At 40.1% G+C, this 17,005-nt stretch overlaps 1 protein-coding gene across 5 annotated transcripts in view; it reads right to left on the bottom strand.

The window, feature by feature from the left end:
* Window positions 1–15,201, bottom strand: part of mtmr4 (myotubularin related protein 4) — a 45,623-nt gene extending 30,422 nt beyond the window's left edge. The window contains exons 1-2 of one of the 5 annotated variants that reach the window (XM_044221151.1): window positions 15,059–15,201; window positions 9,002–9,102 (exon numbers count right to left, since the gene is read on the bottom strand). In XM_044221151.1, coding sequence (XP_044077086.1) covers window positions 9,002–9,004 — 3 coding nt within the window. In that variant the 5' untranslated portion in view covers window positions 9,005–9,102; window positions 15,059–15,201. Of the gene's footprint in view, window positions 1–1,448; window positions 1,619–9,001; window positions 9,103–10,208; window positions 10,342–15,058 lie in introns of those variants that run through there. The other 4 variants (XM_044221153.1, XM_044221152.1, XM_044221148.1 and 1 more) reach the window with 4 other exon arrangements.
* Window positions 15,202–17,005: the final 1,804 nt, after the last annotated feature.

Here is a 17,005-nt window from a genome sequence, read left to right as displayed (position 1 = left end):
AATGTTTTTACAGACATTCATGGTTCCTAAAGGTTGAATCCTAATGACTCTGGGGATCCCCTGACTTTTCACCTAGCAGCACCAGCAGGTCAAAGTCACTTATCCAGTGAAATAGCTCCATATCTACTGAATGGAACAAAATGTTGTATAGACATTCATGGTTGCCAGATGAGGAATTAAGGCCTAATCACTTTGGTGATCCCTTGACTTTTCCTCTAGTGTCACCATGAGGATGACAATTGTGGTTTTGAGTGAAATGTCTTGACAACTATTGGATGGATTGCTGTGATACTAGGTACACTGCACACATGTACGTTGCCCTCCCAGGATGAATTGCAATAACTTTGGTGAGCCCTTTACATTCCATCTAGCACCATCATCAGTCAAAATTTTAATTTTACAAACAGAGCTGTTAGCATGGCAGAAGAATATTAGCCTTGTTATAAAATGTATAGCTTATATTAGTGGTAATTATATCCATGTTTTTACTTAGTGTAAGTATTTTTTAACCATTTTAGCAAGTGCTATACAAATGAGCACTACTGAGGTCTGAACAATTCATTCAACCTAGTGACAAATTATTTAGATAGGTTTTTTTTTGTTTTTTTTTAAACTATAACCAGATGCTACTTTTCTCAGCCTTAGAAAAATCCATAAGAACATTACTGTAAAACAAAATATATGAATACGATAAATATCTGTGATATTTTTGACCAAGTTTGGAAAGTCCAATATTATATTTAGTGGACCAATAATATGGGATAGCTGGCAGGTGAATGTGAAAGCATGAAATTGAATGTTTAGTTGAAAAAGAGACTGTGGACGTCACTGAAAGGTCAGAGGTTAACTTGTGAAGCATAATCTAAGTTAGGCCCAGGGACATGAGGCTAAGACCACCCAGTGTTGTTCCTAAACCTTCTCAAGATGCAAACCAAGAGAAACACTTGTTCTTCATCAGTCATTGTCCAACATTATCTGTACATCCCAATACCACAAGCTGCTCAATGCAGGTCCTCCACTGCAGCAAACACACTTCACCGCTCTAAGGCTGCAACAGTGACTACACAATGTGCTCACTCTCAGCCGCACACACATTTTACATGTCTTACTCCAGACAGGCTCTCTCCCTCCTCCCTGCCAATCAACATACTGGCAGCTCAAAGCCCTTTATACAACAGAGGTGAGTGATGAGTAATAAAGTAGCTTTATCATCAAATGCAGGAGAAGACACTAAGGAATTATTTGTATGTGGGGTATAGAGTCCGTGTTGGTTACATGCTAATCACCGCAGCGCTCACGTGTGTCGACCAACACCCCCACCCCCCACTTATTGCCCGGCAGGCACACACAAGCAGGCGAGTTATGGAGGGGAGGGCTTTAATACAGACCCATCACAAACCAGACTCACAAACAAAAACTAACACCCAAATAAAAGCCTGTGGACTTACAAAGCAGTTGAGCATGGAGCAGGACACCCTTCCTGCGAGGCTCATGTCGAGAAGAGGCAGGGCTGTGCCTGAATGACACACAGCCTATAGAGCAGCAGCACGACCAGTGCACGAGGAGACGGCATAACCATTCTTCTCCTAGCCGAAGCCTCTCCACCCCTCGTCCACTCCGAACCCCTCTGCCTTCCCCCCCTCTTCCCCCCCACCTTTTGCACGTTACCCCCTTCTTAAGAGGCGCTGTGGGACAACACGCCAGTCCCGGCTCTCATTCAGGAACCCACCCCACCCCCCCACCACTCCTAGAGTGGGGAGAGAGCACGCTGGTGTCTGAAGACAGCCCCTGTTGCACTGCTGAGAGAGGGAGGATAGTCCATAAAGATACAAAAATGAGCAGCAGTCCACACGATCAGCTGAGTTAGAACTGAGGAAAAAGCAAAAGTGATGAAATGACTGCGGATGTGCCTTCTCAACTGTAACGAATGGATGGGGGGAAACTGCGAGAAGAGAGAGCAGAAGAGAAAGGAAGACAGAGGGAACTGCCGGATGCTAAGCTCCACCCTCTGCATGCGCATCTACCTCCCTCTCTCACATTCACATGCTCTCATTTCTCTCCCTGTCTCCCTGTCATCCCTTACTCCTCCCCCACTCCCTCCTTGTTCACCCTTCACCGACATCTCCTCATAAATATGCTTCTCCCTCAGAAACAAGGTGGTAAAGCCTAGAGTGTACCGCCGGCAACCAGAAGATGCTCCGACTGCCATGCATGCACCATCTGACATCAACCGCATTAAACTGTGGCTTCTTCCCAAGCGTAAACTCATACACAAAGACAGAAAAGAGAGACACCCCATCCAGTGGTTGGACAGTGTCCAATCACGAAATTGTTGCATTGGCAGCAACTGATCTAGTGAAGGAGGCAAATATGTGGCAGAGGACAGAGGAGGGAGGGTGTTGAGGAGAGTGAGTCTATGCGGAGATCTCCTGTGACACAGCATTCTACAGGCACAATTTCTGCCTCTGAGTGTCTTCTTGGCACTGTCCGACACAAGTGCAGTACATCTCTGCAGTAAACAGTGCTTAGCTGCAGCACCTTCCTGTGCTTGAAATCAGGGAAGGTCACTGGATGTATATGGTGTATACGGTGTCACGTATACTACAGTAGGGACACATAGCCCTTCCCCCCAACCTCCTCCCTGGCAGAGTCGTGACAGCCACTCGCCGTCAGCTGTATGACCCCACATTATGTAACACCTATAACATAGTACACGCAGAATAGGCTGGATGCACAACATAGCACTATCAAAATAGGATTAATTTTACTGAGGGAGGTGCTTTAATGTCATTTTGACATGGTAGAGCCTCATTTTAACAGGATGGATTTTCATAGGGGGTGAGGTAATTGTAATGCTTTATTGTAGTTAAGCGTAATCCATGTAAAGAAACCATCCAGACCAAGAAACTTGACTCGTTATGTGTATTAGAGGTCTGACCATTCAAATCTAGCTCTAAGAAACACATTTCAACTGCTTTGCAGAGGGACCTGCTGCCATTTGTACTTTGTCATGACTGCCAGTGAATGTGCAATATCATTTCTGTCTGTAGAGAGCAAGGTGATCTAATATTGAAGCATTTGAGGATGAGGTGCACATATTTACCTATGTCTGGATACTGGACAGTGCTTGTCAGTAAATACTGCAATAGTAATGACAGAAATAAAAGTCCATTGGATAGTTGTTATACTGGTTGTAGATGTAGGTACATAATCCATATCCAGGCTAACAAAGACTAAATACACAAAGTCACCACAGTTGACGACTGTTATTAGCAGCAAGTAGCATATTTTATCATTACAACTCGGAAGCAGCTCTAAACATACCACATAGCTTCTAATGTAATATTAGCTACAATATGTCCTGAATAATGTGAATAATTACAAAAAGGAGAACAACTAAAAGGTTTTCACTTTTGTATCTCTATAATCCTAACTATCTATACAGTGTTTCTGCCCTGTAAGAAAGGAATCTATGATTTTCATAAAATCACATCAAAAACAACATCTTTTACAGTACGTGCAGTCCAACAAAAATGACATTAATACTGAATTTACAGACAATTCAGGTTTCTGCTGATTTAAAAATACAGATACCATATTAACAGCTATAGTACTCCCCCCAGTAAAATTAATTCAGTATGGCTAAATATTACAAACAGTAAGACATTTCTGCATGTCATTCGACCTCATGGCTATCAACATATTTTCCCTGCACATCCATCAGATGTTGCTCTAGACACAGTATCTGATAATAACTGTAACTGCAGTAGTTTTTGATTAGAAAATTATCTGGCAGTTTAGTTTTCACATTACTGATGTACTAATTTTACCTAAATTTGTTTAAGCAAAAAGTTTTTTTTTTTTTTTTTTTTAAAAAACAACAACCTTTTTTTTGGGTTTATCTTTTATCCTGCTTCAGTTTTAAGAACATGAACACAGAACATGTACACAACTGTTCAGTGGGAAAAATTGAACAATTACTCATTTCTGGGTTATTCCATTCTTTACAGCACACTCAAATTGGCTACTGAACATAAAAACAATGTCCATTTCATGCAGATTTTATAGCTCCAAATTCACAAACGTCACTATTTTTGAATGCCTAGTGTGAATTATTGTTAATCTTGGATCTTTTGTATGTCTTTTTATTAGAAGTGAGAGCCTTATGCTGCAGGAGACAATTTATTGCTCTTGTGTGCAGTATGCCTTCCTTCTCATCAGGTAAATGGACTCATGGATCTGCTGCTATAAAATGCACTTCCACAAATCAAGCAGAACCTTACTGAGAATCATTTTCATGTCACATGGTAAACCTGTGACTTGTTACATTTATTTCCCTCAAGCGAAAAGAAGAAGTGAAATAAAGCATTATGCACTGCAGCTAAACCCAAACATACCAGCTTTACAAAAAACATCCTTACTGGTATGCGTGTGTTTGTCAGTGCACAAATGCTTGTGTGAGCTGTCAAAGTGAGTGACTGGCAGAGGAATGTACTCTGTAGTAGCTAAACCAGCCACTCCGTCTTGTGATGTTGCGTGACAGAAAATCACTCAGTACCTCAGTCTCAAGTGTTATTTTCTTTGGCAAAATCATCCCAAAGACTAAGACTTCTCATATCCCAGAGAAGTGCAACTTCATCGAGTTGCAAGGCTTTCCCTTGATTAGATTAGTGAGACTATTAAAGAAGATTTTTTTAACACTTTATTTAGACTTTCAGTATAACCTCAGCAGGTATACCATTCAAAAATGAACTATGTTTAGATGGAACATAACTTGTGTGAATAAACTTGTAAAAAAATACTTCACTTAATTTTCAATTTTAAACAGTGAATCTTCGAAAGCGTAAAGCTCTGGCTTTAAAATCATTTCCCAGTTTATCCATAAAAAAAAAAAAACAAAAGCTGGATGCACAATCTAAATATTGCAGCCTAATTTATGATGAGTGGGTCAACAGTCCAAACACTGGGCTTCAAATTCCCCCTCGGCCTGCCCAGCCCCGCCCAAACCAGCCGCAAAGTGAGCACCAGATTTGGCCTCGTGTGTCTCAGGTTTTATTTTAGGAAACGAGGGCAGCAAGTCACCAATGCAGAGTGTCAGCCTACATGTTGACACACAGCTATAGAAGTGGGATATGAATAAGACATGAAGCATTAGGAAGGGTGTCTATATGGAGCTAAAATCTGTTGAAACTCCAAAAAATAGTTGCACATTTGAGTTTTAAGTGTCTACAAATGCATATCAGTGCATATAGTTATGTTTGCATGCATTTTACAATTTAAAACCATACAAGACATAACCTGGAACTATTCAGCAATTACAATGTTGTAGGTAGTCAAGTCAAGTCAATTTTATTTATATAGCCCAATAATTATGGATGAAAGAAACCTCAGGAAGAGCAACAGAGGAGGGATCCCTCTCCCAGGACGGACAGACATGCAACAGATATTGGGTGTACAGAATAGACCAAATAATAAAATTACAGTACGGACAATCATGATGACAAAGTTATGAATAGACTGTAACATAAGAATAGATCCGGGAAGACGTCGAGCAACTTCAGGTAAAAATGATTACAGCATAGTGGTCCTATATGTAAGAAGTGTTTTGTTACAGTTAGCTGTGGCAAATCTGACCTTTCAGCCTGAAGCAGGATTTAGCTTAATATGATGCATTAAAAGCATTAAAATGCTGGCTGTCCAATATATTGACTAGAAGTGCTCACTCATGTAACTCATTCTTGACTGGCCGCCAGCCGTCCATCAAAAATTGTATATCAGAACATCTCAAACATAGTAGTTCTTGTCAACAGGCTCTGATAAAGACCCATACAACAGTGAACAAAACAACAAAGTTACCATTATTTGAATCAAATGAAAAGAAGAAACAGGGAATCAGACAGACAACCAGACTTCAGGAACCAGAGCAGGGTCAAAAGTCCCTTCAAGGAGAGCTACAGTCAAATCATTAACAACAACAACAACCTGGAATGAACCCTCTGGCTTTAACTACAACCTTCACAGAGGGCTTCTGGTGTCTCATCAGTGCGTGGTGAAAAAGCACACATACAGGGTGACTTAATGGTTATGTAAGCAGGTAACATCATACATTGATGCAGAAACAGCCATCTTTGCATGGTGCTGGCACACAAACTTCTCTTGCTAGTTCCACACAACCCCACCAAGGTAGCATTACAGTGCATTGTGGGTACTGAGGGCAGGGTAAAACAAACACCATTGTCCTCGTTTCCATGCTCGCATTATCCAGCTTACAATACGTCAGCATGAGTGAACAACAGTATGAACTCAATACTTCCCATTTTGTTTCAGCGAAAAAGCTGGAGGCTGGGAAGCAATTAACCGCTGCTTCACAAGACAGGATTAAAAGGATCATATTACCTGCGGAACAAACTGCTGGAGCAAATGTCTCACAATCCCACCTGAGAAAATAACAGACCTTACAACCTTAGATCAACAACAACAACTGAATAATATAATGACTAAATATGACCCACAAAAAGGTAGTTTATACCATACTTCTAAAAATAAGAACTGCATATTAATTTTGCACAAATACTACTAGTCTGTGCATCTGTCAGTCATTGAGTAACTTAACTTCAAACATGGCTTTTGTTGATCTCCACCTGTTGCAGTGATGTAGAAAATACTTGAGGGTGTGTTCGGTACACCTGACATCACTGATGAGTGTGGTTACAAGTGCAACACAGCACACTTCTGACCACACCTGAAGTGCAACACAATAAGCAAGGATAGGTCACTGAAAACATGCTTTTCAGAAATGTATGCAATTGAACTTCAACACAGGACTAGCTGAGGTCTGCATTCTGATTTTACGTGCCTCGGTGGGCACATTATTTGTTCATCGGCCCAGCCATCAATTAAGCCCAGAGCTCGACTGGGTGTCCCATAAAAAGGCTGAAAGCTGGGCAACCAGCCATGGTGGCATTTTGTGGACCCAGTTGACCAGAACCTCGGGACACACATCCTCCTGTTACACTTCCTATTTCTGTCCCATAAAAGCTGCACCCATTAGTTACAAGAGGAATTTGTCACTCATCTGGTCACTGCTTCCCCTCTCTTAAAGCACCATCTGTCCTGGCTGAAGTACATTTACTGTGCATTGAATGACAAAGAGCAAAGGGACAGGCCATCATGTGCCTGGGGTTCTCCCCAAAATTACTGAGTATAATGGTGCTATCAATTTCACAAGGCATATTACAACATACAGTATTTTCAATATTCTATGCTAGAATTGGAGAAGAATATGCATTTAACAACTAATTTGAGAAGCCCTGTATGTCTATGCACATTTCTTAAGCTCTGAGAAATGGAGCACTTCAGTCAAGTATACTGTATACAATGGTCAAGTCAGTGTAAACATATCCACTTATATACATACATAATTACTGTAAAATAAAATGTACAGCTTGCATGGCTCATTTGAAATGTAAGAAGAGTTGTGACCTACAAAGAGTCTTGCATGTTATATTTACTATGCTTCAGTATAATTACAACCTTCAGGCCCATAACTGCTGCATGATTAGACAAACCACTGCTTGTCTCACATACAGCAAATTCTGAGACTCAGCATTCCCAAAGAAATACTTCATGTAGCAACTTGAAGCAGCATAATTATTTCTCCACCTTTTTGCACCAATTACTTTCAATAATAATGTTACATAATACAAAACCCATTTAGTCTTAGTTTTGCCTCACATCTGAATAGCCATTAGCATCCACTAGAGGGCATCAGTAGATAAATGGAGAGATCCCAATTCAGTACTTACTGTAGCAGAGCGATGCCTTGGTCATCTTGGGTGGGCACCTTCACCAATCAACCACAGCTCAAGCATTTTATTTCACATTTTGGTCATTTAGCTGATGTTCACATTCAGTACGACAGTCACTGAATGCATGCTGGGGTTCAGTGTCTTGCTCAAGGACACGCACATTCAATACTTCACATGTTACCATGAGCTTCTTCATGTGAAGAGGAGGTTAACAGGGTCTGGCTGTGCAAAACAGAAGACACGTGGCACAGAGCTACATCAAAGACTTGTAACATCTGTTACCTACGACACAGCACTTTTACTGATGCAGCAGCACGTTCCTGAATGAAACAAACAATGCAATAAAGTTGTAACCCTGCTGAGGAAACTTCTACTGGGGTGAAGAGAGATGTTGCCTGAGGACGATCTACTTTCACTCACTCAGTGTCCCACAAATCCCTGTTCAGTGCTGACTACAGCTAAATTGTTATATCCAGTTATTTGTTTGCATATTTGTTGAACCCAAAATTTCCCACCCTCCCTCTGTGCAGGCACGGTGAACAACCAGTAGGAGTCACTAATGCAGTGACAATTAGATGATCCCTCACCGGCTTCCCACCCAAAAACATGGCCATGTGATTGTGACTGACGCCTCAGATGGAGAATATGTCCCCTTTTTAAAGCAAGTTTAATCACTAATCAAAAGTGGTCTTGCTCATCATGATCTTAATTAAAACACATTTTTTTTATTGTACCTACATTTAATAAACAAGAGCACATTCTACGTCATTACTGAAGTGAAATTGAATCTCTATTTATTTCTGATAGACCAATATTATAAAGTATCATATATGGTAACTGCTGCATGAGAGAAAAATAAAAGAAACGTAAACAGTCTGAATTGGAAAAATTGTTTAAATTAACATGTAAAATTAACTGTGCAGCCCTGAACCACATATGTGGCGAGTAGTAAGTAAAGTATCAAACTTTTGAGCAGTCGGTTAACATGTTGCAACACTCTGTGATTTGTTTAGGCCTGTAAGAGTATCGTACCAGTGTGAGAGTGAAAAAGTCCCAACTTGCCATTTTATCTTCAGAAAGCATATAGGGAGTTCAGAGCAGCATCTAGTTTAATAGCAATCAGGAATCTACAGCAGAGTATATACAGTATATAAACATACATGATCCCCTCCCTAATAGTGTGATTGGCTCACCATGCTGCCAGCCAGTGCTGTAGACAGTAGGTCTGGGTGCTCCTCTTCAGATCCCTCCCTCTCCTCCTGTCTACTGGACTCTGCCGTGCCAGCGATGGCTCCTGCCAACATAAAAAGACACTACCTTCAGACATGGGGTGTGTGGGTGGTTGTGGAGTGTGTGTGATTGCGTAAAGGGCTGGATTCCAAAACCCAACCTTCCTTAGTCTAAAGTACAGCAAGCAAAATGAAAGCTGGCACTAAAATCATACAATTTCTCATTGTTGAAGAAGTTGAGTATGGATGTACTTTCCATTTTATCAAATCAACCCCCTGTTACCACCGCAAAATCCCCACAATTCAACAGCTCTTGGAAGAGTGTGGGACATACAGAGTGATGGTTAAACTCGCTTCCTGGGACAAGAAGTACTCTACAAAATCAGGTCAAGTCAATGTAAACATACTCCACGCATGCAGTGCTGCAGACAGACATGCAGGCACATGCGTGAAGCCCAGATAGAAACCTTGGAGCAGAGCACCTGACCTGATGGGAGAAACTCTGATTTACAGGAAATGCAAATTCAACATTCCTCATGAGATTATCAGCAGCTGAACAGATAGCTGCAGGAGAAGCAGACAGCAGACGAGGACAAACTCCACAACTCTTCTACACACACACACACACACAACACACCAAAAAGGTGCTCCAGCTGAGTTGGCACGCTGAGGTAGATATCCTGATCTTCTAAGAACATGACTGGGAGGTTCTGAAATGTATTCTAATATTGGATATCTGAACAGTGCTGTGCATTGCTAGTGACTACACACATAATAAGGCAAACACTGACAAGGTCTAAAACAAAACCACTTGATTCACAAAATAACTGCATGAAAACTAACACTGACATTTCACTGCCTTCTCTTCCTGTGCATATGTATGCTTAGTCAGGAAGTTCAGTGCAAGTTTACTATAAAGAGTGTAACACACAAAGGCAGCTAGACAAAACACAGACATAGCATTCACTTTCTTGTATTTAGGACTAGACTTAACTACAATACATCTATTACAAGGACACAACTTGAAACTGGATTGAAGTTCTCACTGTCTCACTTCCCTACACTTTTTTCAGACACACCCCCTTTTGCACACAGCTCAAACAAAAAGAATTTTTTTTTTTTTACTACTCTCAACTCACAAAATACTATTCCCAAAGTTGACTTCTCTTACCTGTTCAAAGTGCTGAATCTGCAAACCTTTTGTTGAAACGTTTGTCTACCTTTTAAGGTTGAATTAAAGCTCAATGCCTTGCAAAGTAGCAGTAGTCTCCGTCTCCCAAACACATACTGGTTGTAATCCAGTGCACGACATACCTCCCTCCCTCCCTCGCTTACTCTTTCTCCCTCCCACTCAAGTGCCAGGCTTCTCAAAGTGAAAGAAGCCATACTACAGGGCACGGACTCACCCACCTCTGCTCATGACTCATTTTATCAAAAGGGATGGCTTTCATTGCTAATCGGTCATGAATATAGAAATCACCACATGTAGGCAACCCGTTATAATTGCTTTCAAAAAGGTACAATATCACACTCTAAGCAGCATGAGTCACCTACTGACTCAACAAAAATAGTGTCGGACAATTTAACTATACAAAAAGAATGTGTACTGAAAATGTAATGAGGTATAAGTTAACAAAAGTCTGATTAGAATAACTTTTCATTAACAAAGTTACACACAAATTTAGCAGAGAAATGATTAAAAAAAAAAAAGGCAGTGAGGAGACCAAACCTTTGAAGCTGCGTTAATTGATGATTTGGCCACCTGGGTAAAGAAGAACTCAACAGCAACCTGACATATTATTGCCTTACAAAGCTGTGATGGCTTACATGTTAGCTAACAATTTCCTATTTATTTTACTTTAAGTTAAACTGTATTTATTTAGTGCCAGTTCATTGCACTTTTCCTCTCTTTATAATATTATTTACAGAGACCCAACAATTCCCACCATGAGCAAGAAGTTGGTGACAGTGGCAAGGAAAAACTTCCTTTTAAACAGGCAGAAACCTTGAGCAGAACCAGACTCATGGTGGGCGGCCGCTACCGGTTGCTATTGTTGTGTTTCTGGCCACCTGATGAATCTAAGTCCAACATTCACTCTCCTTTTTTGCTCTGATTTGGACTCAACCAAACCCTGAGAAAAATATCTGGCTCTTTAGCTAGATGTTCACATGCTCACTTTGTTTGCAATTTGGTGCTGGGCAGGTAGTGTACAATGGGTTTATCAGAGCTTGTTGGCTGAAAACAGCTGCCTGCTGCTGCTGGAAACAGGGCTGATGAGAGAGATGAGACTGAAGCATACAGTATGTTTGTGGACTGTGAAACCAAAACAATGAGCCAAAGGTGCACAGCTGGGCAGCTCCACAGAGGTATCAACATGCAATTCTGCATGTTAGCCACCCAAAAATTTAACTTTATTAATAATCATCCAGTTTTCAAAATATGTGCAAACATTTATTTCTCAAACAACTGCTCTGGCACTATTTATAACTCTGGTTATCAAGTTTTGTAAGAAAGATTTTGTGAAAAGCATTTTTTTTTTGTTCCCATCAAGGCAAGTACACAATTTGGTGGATTAACTCATGCAAGAGAGCACTTTGTCTAATGTATAAACCAAAATTCATTCTTCCCCTCAATCACTCTTTCTGCATACTAGCACACAACGCACACATTGTGACAGCCCGTCTGTGATCATTCTGCTTTTGGGACTATTTTATTGCCAGAAAGAAAATTGACTGTCATTCAAAACACTGATCACATTTGTGGCACGACTTCCACCCATCAATCTGACACCAGCGTATAGGAAATGCTTGTGAAAATATTTACAGTGGGATATTTATACAATTAAATGGCTTAAAACAAAACAGATTCTATATGCAGGGCGTGTACTTCTGAATTAAAAAAAAAGGAGAAATTTATTAATTCCAGTTACCTACCATACATTCCTCAGCATTACATATGCTTATGCATGGCAAATCTTGTCTTCAGATACACTGTCACTGTTACTGCTGTGTACCGTACATGACATTCAAGTACTGACAATTTTAAGACCTTGTTGTTTGTTAAAGGCTACTGCATGCTGCTATGTGCTCACTGAAGGATTCACAAAAGGAAACAAGATTTCAGTCCATATCACTTACGGTCTGGATATCGCCTGAAACATTTCTATCTCTATCTTTCTAGTATTGATACAATACCTCAGTCTTTGTACCAATACGATACTTTTGATAACTTTGATGGATATAAACATGTTTCGCTGCAAAACCATTTTCCCTTTTTATGTTTGAGAAAAGAACCACAATTATCTCAAAAGCCTTTGCCAAAAGTTCTGCCAAACACAAACCCTCCAAATACATTGTCTAAATGAAATATAGTCTAAAATGGGCAAAAACTTGATTAAAATCAAGTCATGTCTGATCAAAGTACTAATCTTACAAAGCCTTACTTTCAATAGCCTACTCAACGCTAAGGACACAATTTGGTCGGTACAAAAAAAGTACTGAGGTTCAATAAAAAAAAGTCAAAGTTTTCAAATAAATTCTACACTTAAGGGCTTTAACATAAATGTATGGGCTTTTGAGGATAGAGGTGATGGCAGCTACTTCAGGAGCAGAGGATGACGTCACACCCCCTCTGCCTGTCTTGATATCCGAGTTTCTCTGTTCTTCGTTTTGGCAGCCGGTCCGGTCGCGCAAGCATGTTAGTTCCTCCCTGTGAAACTGTTCGTCTGTGAGGAGAGCTATATAATGGCTGTTTCTTTTCTCATCTAACGCGGTGAATTAAGGATTTATTTTGACCAAACCAGAGTTGGTGATTGTTGGAACAGTGGTAAGACTAACAAAGTCAGTTTTGGTGAGTTTTATTTTGTTTCTGTCCCATTTGAATGAAGTGTGTTTAAGGATGATCTGCAAGGTAAAATTATTGTTTTTTTCGATAGAGTCTGGTGGCGAGCTAGAGTAATATAACAGCAGTTTCTGGTTAAACAAAAATGATCTTATTGTTTAACAAAAACATCTCTCTCTATAGGGATCCTTTCCATAATGTTGTTATGTTGCATTTTTAGTGGATGTAAGCTACTTTGACGGGCGCATTTGTCCACAGCAGCCATTGCAGCCCGTTTTGCGGCTGCCGGTTGAGGCGTAGAGACAGAATATTTTGGTGAATTAAGGGTTTATTTTGACCAAACCAGAGTTGGTGATTGTTGGAACAGTGGAAAGACTAACAAAGACGGTTTTGGTGAGTTTTATTTTGTTTCTGTCTAGTTTGAATGAAGTGTGTTTTACAATGACCTGCAAGGTATAATAACTGTTTTTCCTCAATGGAGTCTGGTGGGCTGTAGCGCCCATTTGTTTTGGTCTGAGATACTGGTGCTCCAGTGCGAGATCTAGTGGCAGTGAATGTCGCATACAGCTCCTTTAAGTACTTGCAGTAACGATAAGACTGTAGAGTGTGAAGAGGGGGAAGGGAGAGGGTCTGGGCAAGAGATACGAGTCTTAATGTCCTCTGATGAAGTCATGCTTTTTGTCGACAACATTAGTTGCTGCACCTGACTAAAAGCTTTAAGACTTCATCCCTCCAGATTGATTCTTAATGCCCATCAGTACTTTAGAGAGGTCGGTCACAGATTTAGGGAAGAAGAATCATATGGTTGGTGAGAGGTGACCTGATGAGTACAGGATATGAGATATCCAGTAAAGCAAATGGTGAGGGGGAAATGAAACTGAAAGCACTAAGCTACTGCCATTTTGTGATTTTTGGGTCGGCACCCATCATACTTGGAGTTGAGTACGCCAGTTCTTTTGTTTGAATTATATAAATAAAAAACACAACATGTTTAGCATATGTTTCTCCATCCTTTTATGAAATCCCCTGAAGACATTTCTAGAATGGATCTGGAGGAACGAGGTCTGAAGCACAACACTATAGTCAAAGATCTTAATAACCATCAGTTACTAATTTTTCCAACTATAAATGTGGTGGACAAAATATTGGAAACAGCTCTCAATATAACGCAACACAATTTAACAGCGTCAAAACCAAAATTATTCTCAACGTTATAACCTTCATGAAGGTAGGATTTACTGAAGGCCTTTTGTATTAGACTGCATTCGTTGTAGCGAGGTGTACCTAATAAACTGGCAGAGTGCATTAGAATCATAAAAACATCATTGAAAGCAAGATAATTATTTAGTTCACATCATTCAGTTGTGTTCAATGTGTAAATCCAGTAGCTTTCCCTTCACATTACATTTGTTCACAATGTCACCTCTTAAAAAATAAAAAAGTGTTACTGTGATGATATAGCCATACAATCCAGTGGTGATTACAATACATACCAAAACTGATATAGTCTAGTTATATGGAAATTAGAGTTTATAAAAGTTGGCAAAGGCTAAATTATGTGCACATTGAGGGCAACGGAGATGTTATGTAATAAGGAGAAACACTCAAAGCAATTGTCAAGTATTATTATAATGATAGCGCTGAGCATTAAGCATTAGGATGACTTTTGCAAAACCAGTTTCTCTTCCTCGTGAGTTTAAAATACATTCCAGTCCTGTGGGAGATTCCAAAGTGCTTTCCTCTGACCAAAAAACATCGATCTAGAAATGTAAGATTGTCAGCTCCACTACAACTGTGAATAACAGGTGCTCTGTTCTTGTGACAACACAACAGGTGTGAACGTATGATAACAGGGATAAAGTTGGAAGACATGTAAGGTGAAAGTGAAAGTAGACCACAGCCTCACTACAGGCTGGCACTGCGCTAGGAGGCGACAAGTTTAGACAAACCGAAGGTGTGCGTGTGTGTAGTGTTTGCAAACGTTAGCATCATGCTAGCTGCCGGATAGCAACATTAATTACTAGAGGCTGGTGTGTAAAATATGCTCATCTGCCAACAGAAAACGACATAACGGCTTAAGGTTCACCCGTCCAACACAAGTCTAACAGCACGAGAACATGTAACACACAATACATTCTTTAGAAGTTACTTAATTTTAAAATATAAATCGAGTTACTCACTCAGAAAGAATCAGCTGACACAACGGTGACTCAGTAGACTACACCACTTCCTCATTCTTGTGTGATCGCAACAGCGCTAGCCAATAATCAAGAAGGAAACTGAACATTATAGACCAATGGCGCTACAGAATTCTTACGGGCCAATGAGGATATACAACAGTCAAGCGAGTGAATTACACACACCCACAGCAGAGCCAATCGGGTGCCACAAAGCTCCTAAAGCGCACCAATAGAAAATCACAGCGCGGCACAAACTGGACACACACATACCCAGAGTACGGTACGTGCGCACACAAGCATAGACAGTTATACCAGTCATAGCCCAGCAGGGTTTAAAATATTCTGAACAATTAAAAAAAAAAAGGTTTAATTTTTTCACAACTTAAATGAAGAGATTGGAAAGTGAGTAGAACCATAGCTGTCAATTATTTAAACAATATTCCTAAAATACACTTAAAATAAGCGGCAATGGAAAGAAAAGTCAAAGAGAGACACATGAAAGGGGGGCTGAACCAGCTTTTAAAAGGTTGTAGCAAAAGTTAATTCAGGAAAATGTGTTTTAAGGGCTGTTTTGATGCAGATCAAGCCAGTTTAACCTCCTCTGCTTAGACAGCACTGATTATTATTAGTATTTATTTTTTATTTTTTTGATTAATTGATCAATAGTAAATTACTTCATAACAATTCTGATAGCTAAGTAATTGTCAAAAGTCATCTAACAAGCAAATATACCAAATATTCTCTGGTTCTAGCTTCTCAAATACGATGATTTGCTGTTTTATATCATTGTACATTGATTATCTTTGGGTTTGGGACTGTTGGTTGGACAAAACAAGCAATCTGAAGACGTTACATTGGACTCTGGGACCTGGTGATGGGCATGTTTGACTATTTGCTGACATTTGATGTCAAATCGATTAACTGATTAATCAAAAAATCATTGACTGCAACAATTAAGTACATGATCCTTGTCTTTCTCCTGGAGCCCCCTGACACAGACAGCGGCATGGGTATACATCTGACATGCCTGTGCAGTTTACAGCACTGTGGCCTGTGCCAGACACTATTTTTGTTCATCGGCCTTGTCTGTAACAGCCTGGACCTGACCTCATGTGCTCTCCGATACCAGTAAACAGCCTACAACGTCTCACTTCACCCCTGTCTTTGATACAGTCCTCTGACATTTCCCCTTCACAGCTAAGCAAACCATGACCCCCCCCTCCCACATTTTTGGCTTTTCGATTTGCCAGATACTGTTATGATTCCAGGTACACTGAAAACAGCAGTGAATAAGGTGTTAAATCTTCTTACACTCATGATTACAGCCAGTTTTTACATCCTTCTGTCAACGTGTGAGTCCTTCTGAAAAGGAAAAGGCTCTTAATGAAATATATAATCTCTAAGAATAATAATTAAATGAGGACTTATTCAAAATCAGTTCATTTGCAAGTAGAAAATTCTGGCTTTATACTGCTCTTATAGTACATGACTGCTGATCTGTTTATTTCATGGCAGTTTAAATAGATATTGCTCCCTCTGCTGGTGGAAACCAGAAACCTGGAATCTCAGAGGGACTGGTGTGAGACATCTCAGATTTTACCCTCAACACTACTACCACTGTGTTTTTATTTAGTGCTGCACTTCCAATTCAGTTCTTCCCATTCTGGATGCATGGCTTTTGTTTTAAGCAGTAATGAGTCTCTGTTATATTACAAATAAATAGTTCTTCACTTGAGCTTATTGCACGTTCACCTGAGAGGTATATTCAGTATCTCAGGCAAAACATCGTAGACTAGAGTGTAACATCTGTACTTCATTATTGTCCCTACACTGTGGTTAATGTATCTATGTTTCTATGACGACTGAGGCTCTGAGGACTGACAAGTGGTTTAGACCCTGGAATCAGGAGAGATGACAAAACTTGGGCCACTGCTGTTGAACTATTTA

The sequence above is a fragment of the Siniperca chuatsi genome, linkage group LG14, assembly GCF_020085105.1.
Source record: "Siniperca chuatsi isolate FFG_IHB_CAS linkage group LG14, ASM2008510v1, whole genome shotgun sequence".
Taxonomy (NCBI): domain Eukaryota; kingdom Metazoa; phylum Chordata; class Actinopteri; order Centrarchiformes; family Sinipercidae; genus Siniperca; species Siniperca chuatsi.
The sequence above is the reverse complement of the archived record's forward strand: the minus strand, read 5'-3'. Positions and strand labels throughout refer to the sequence as shown.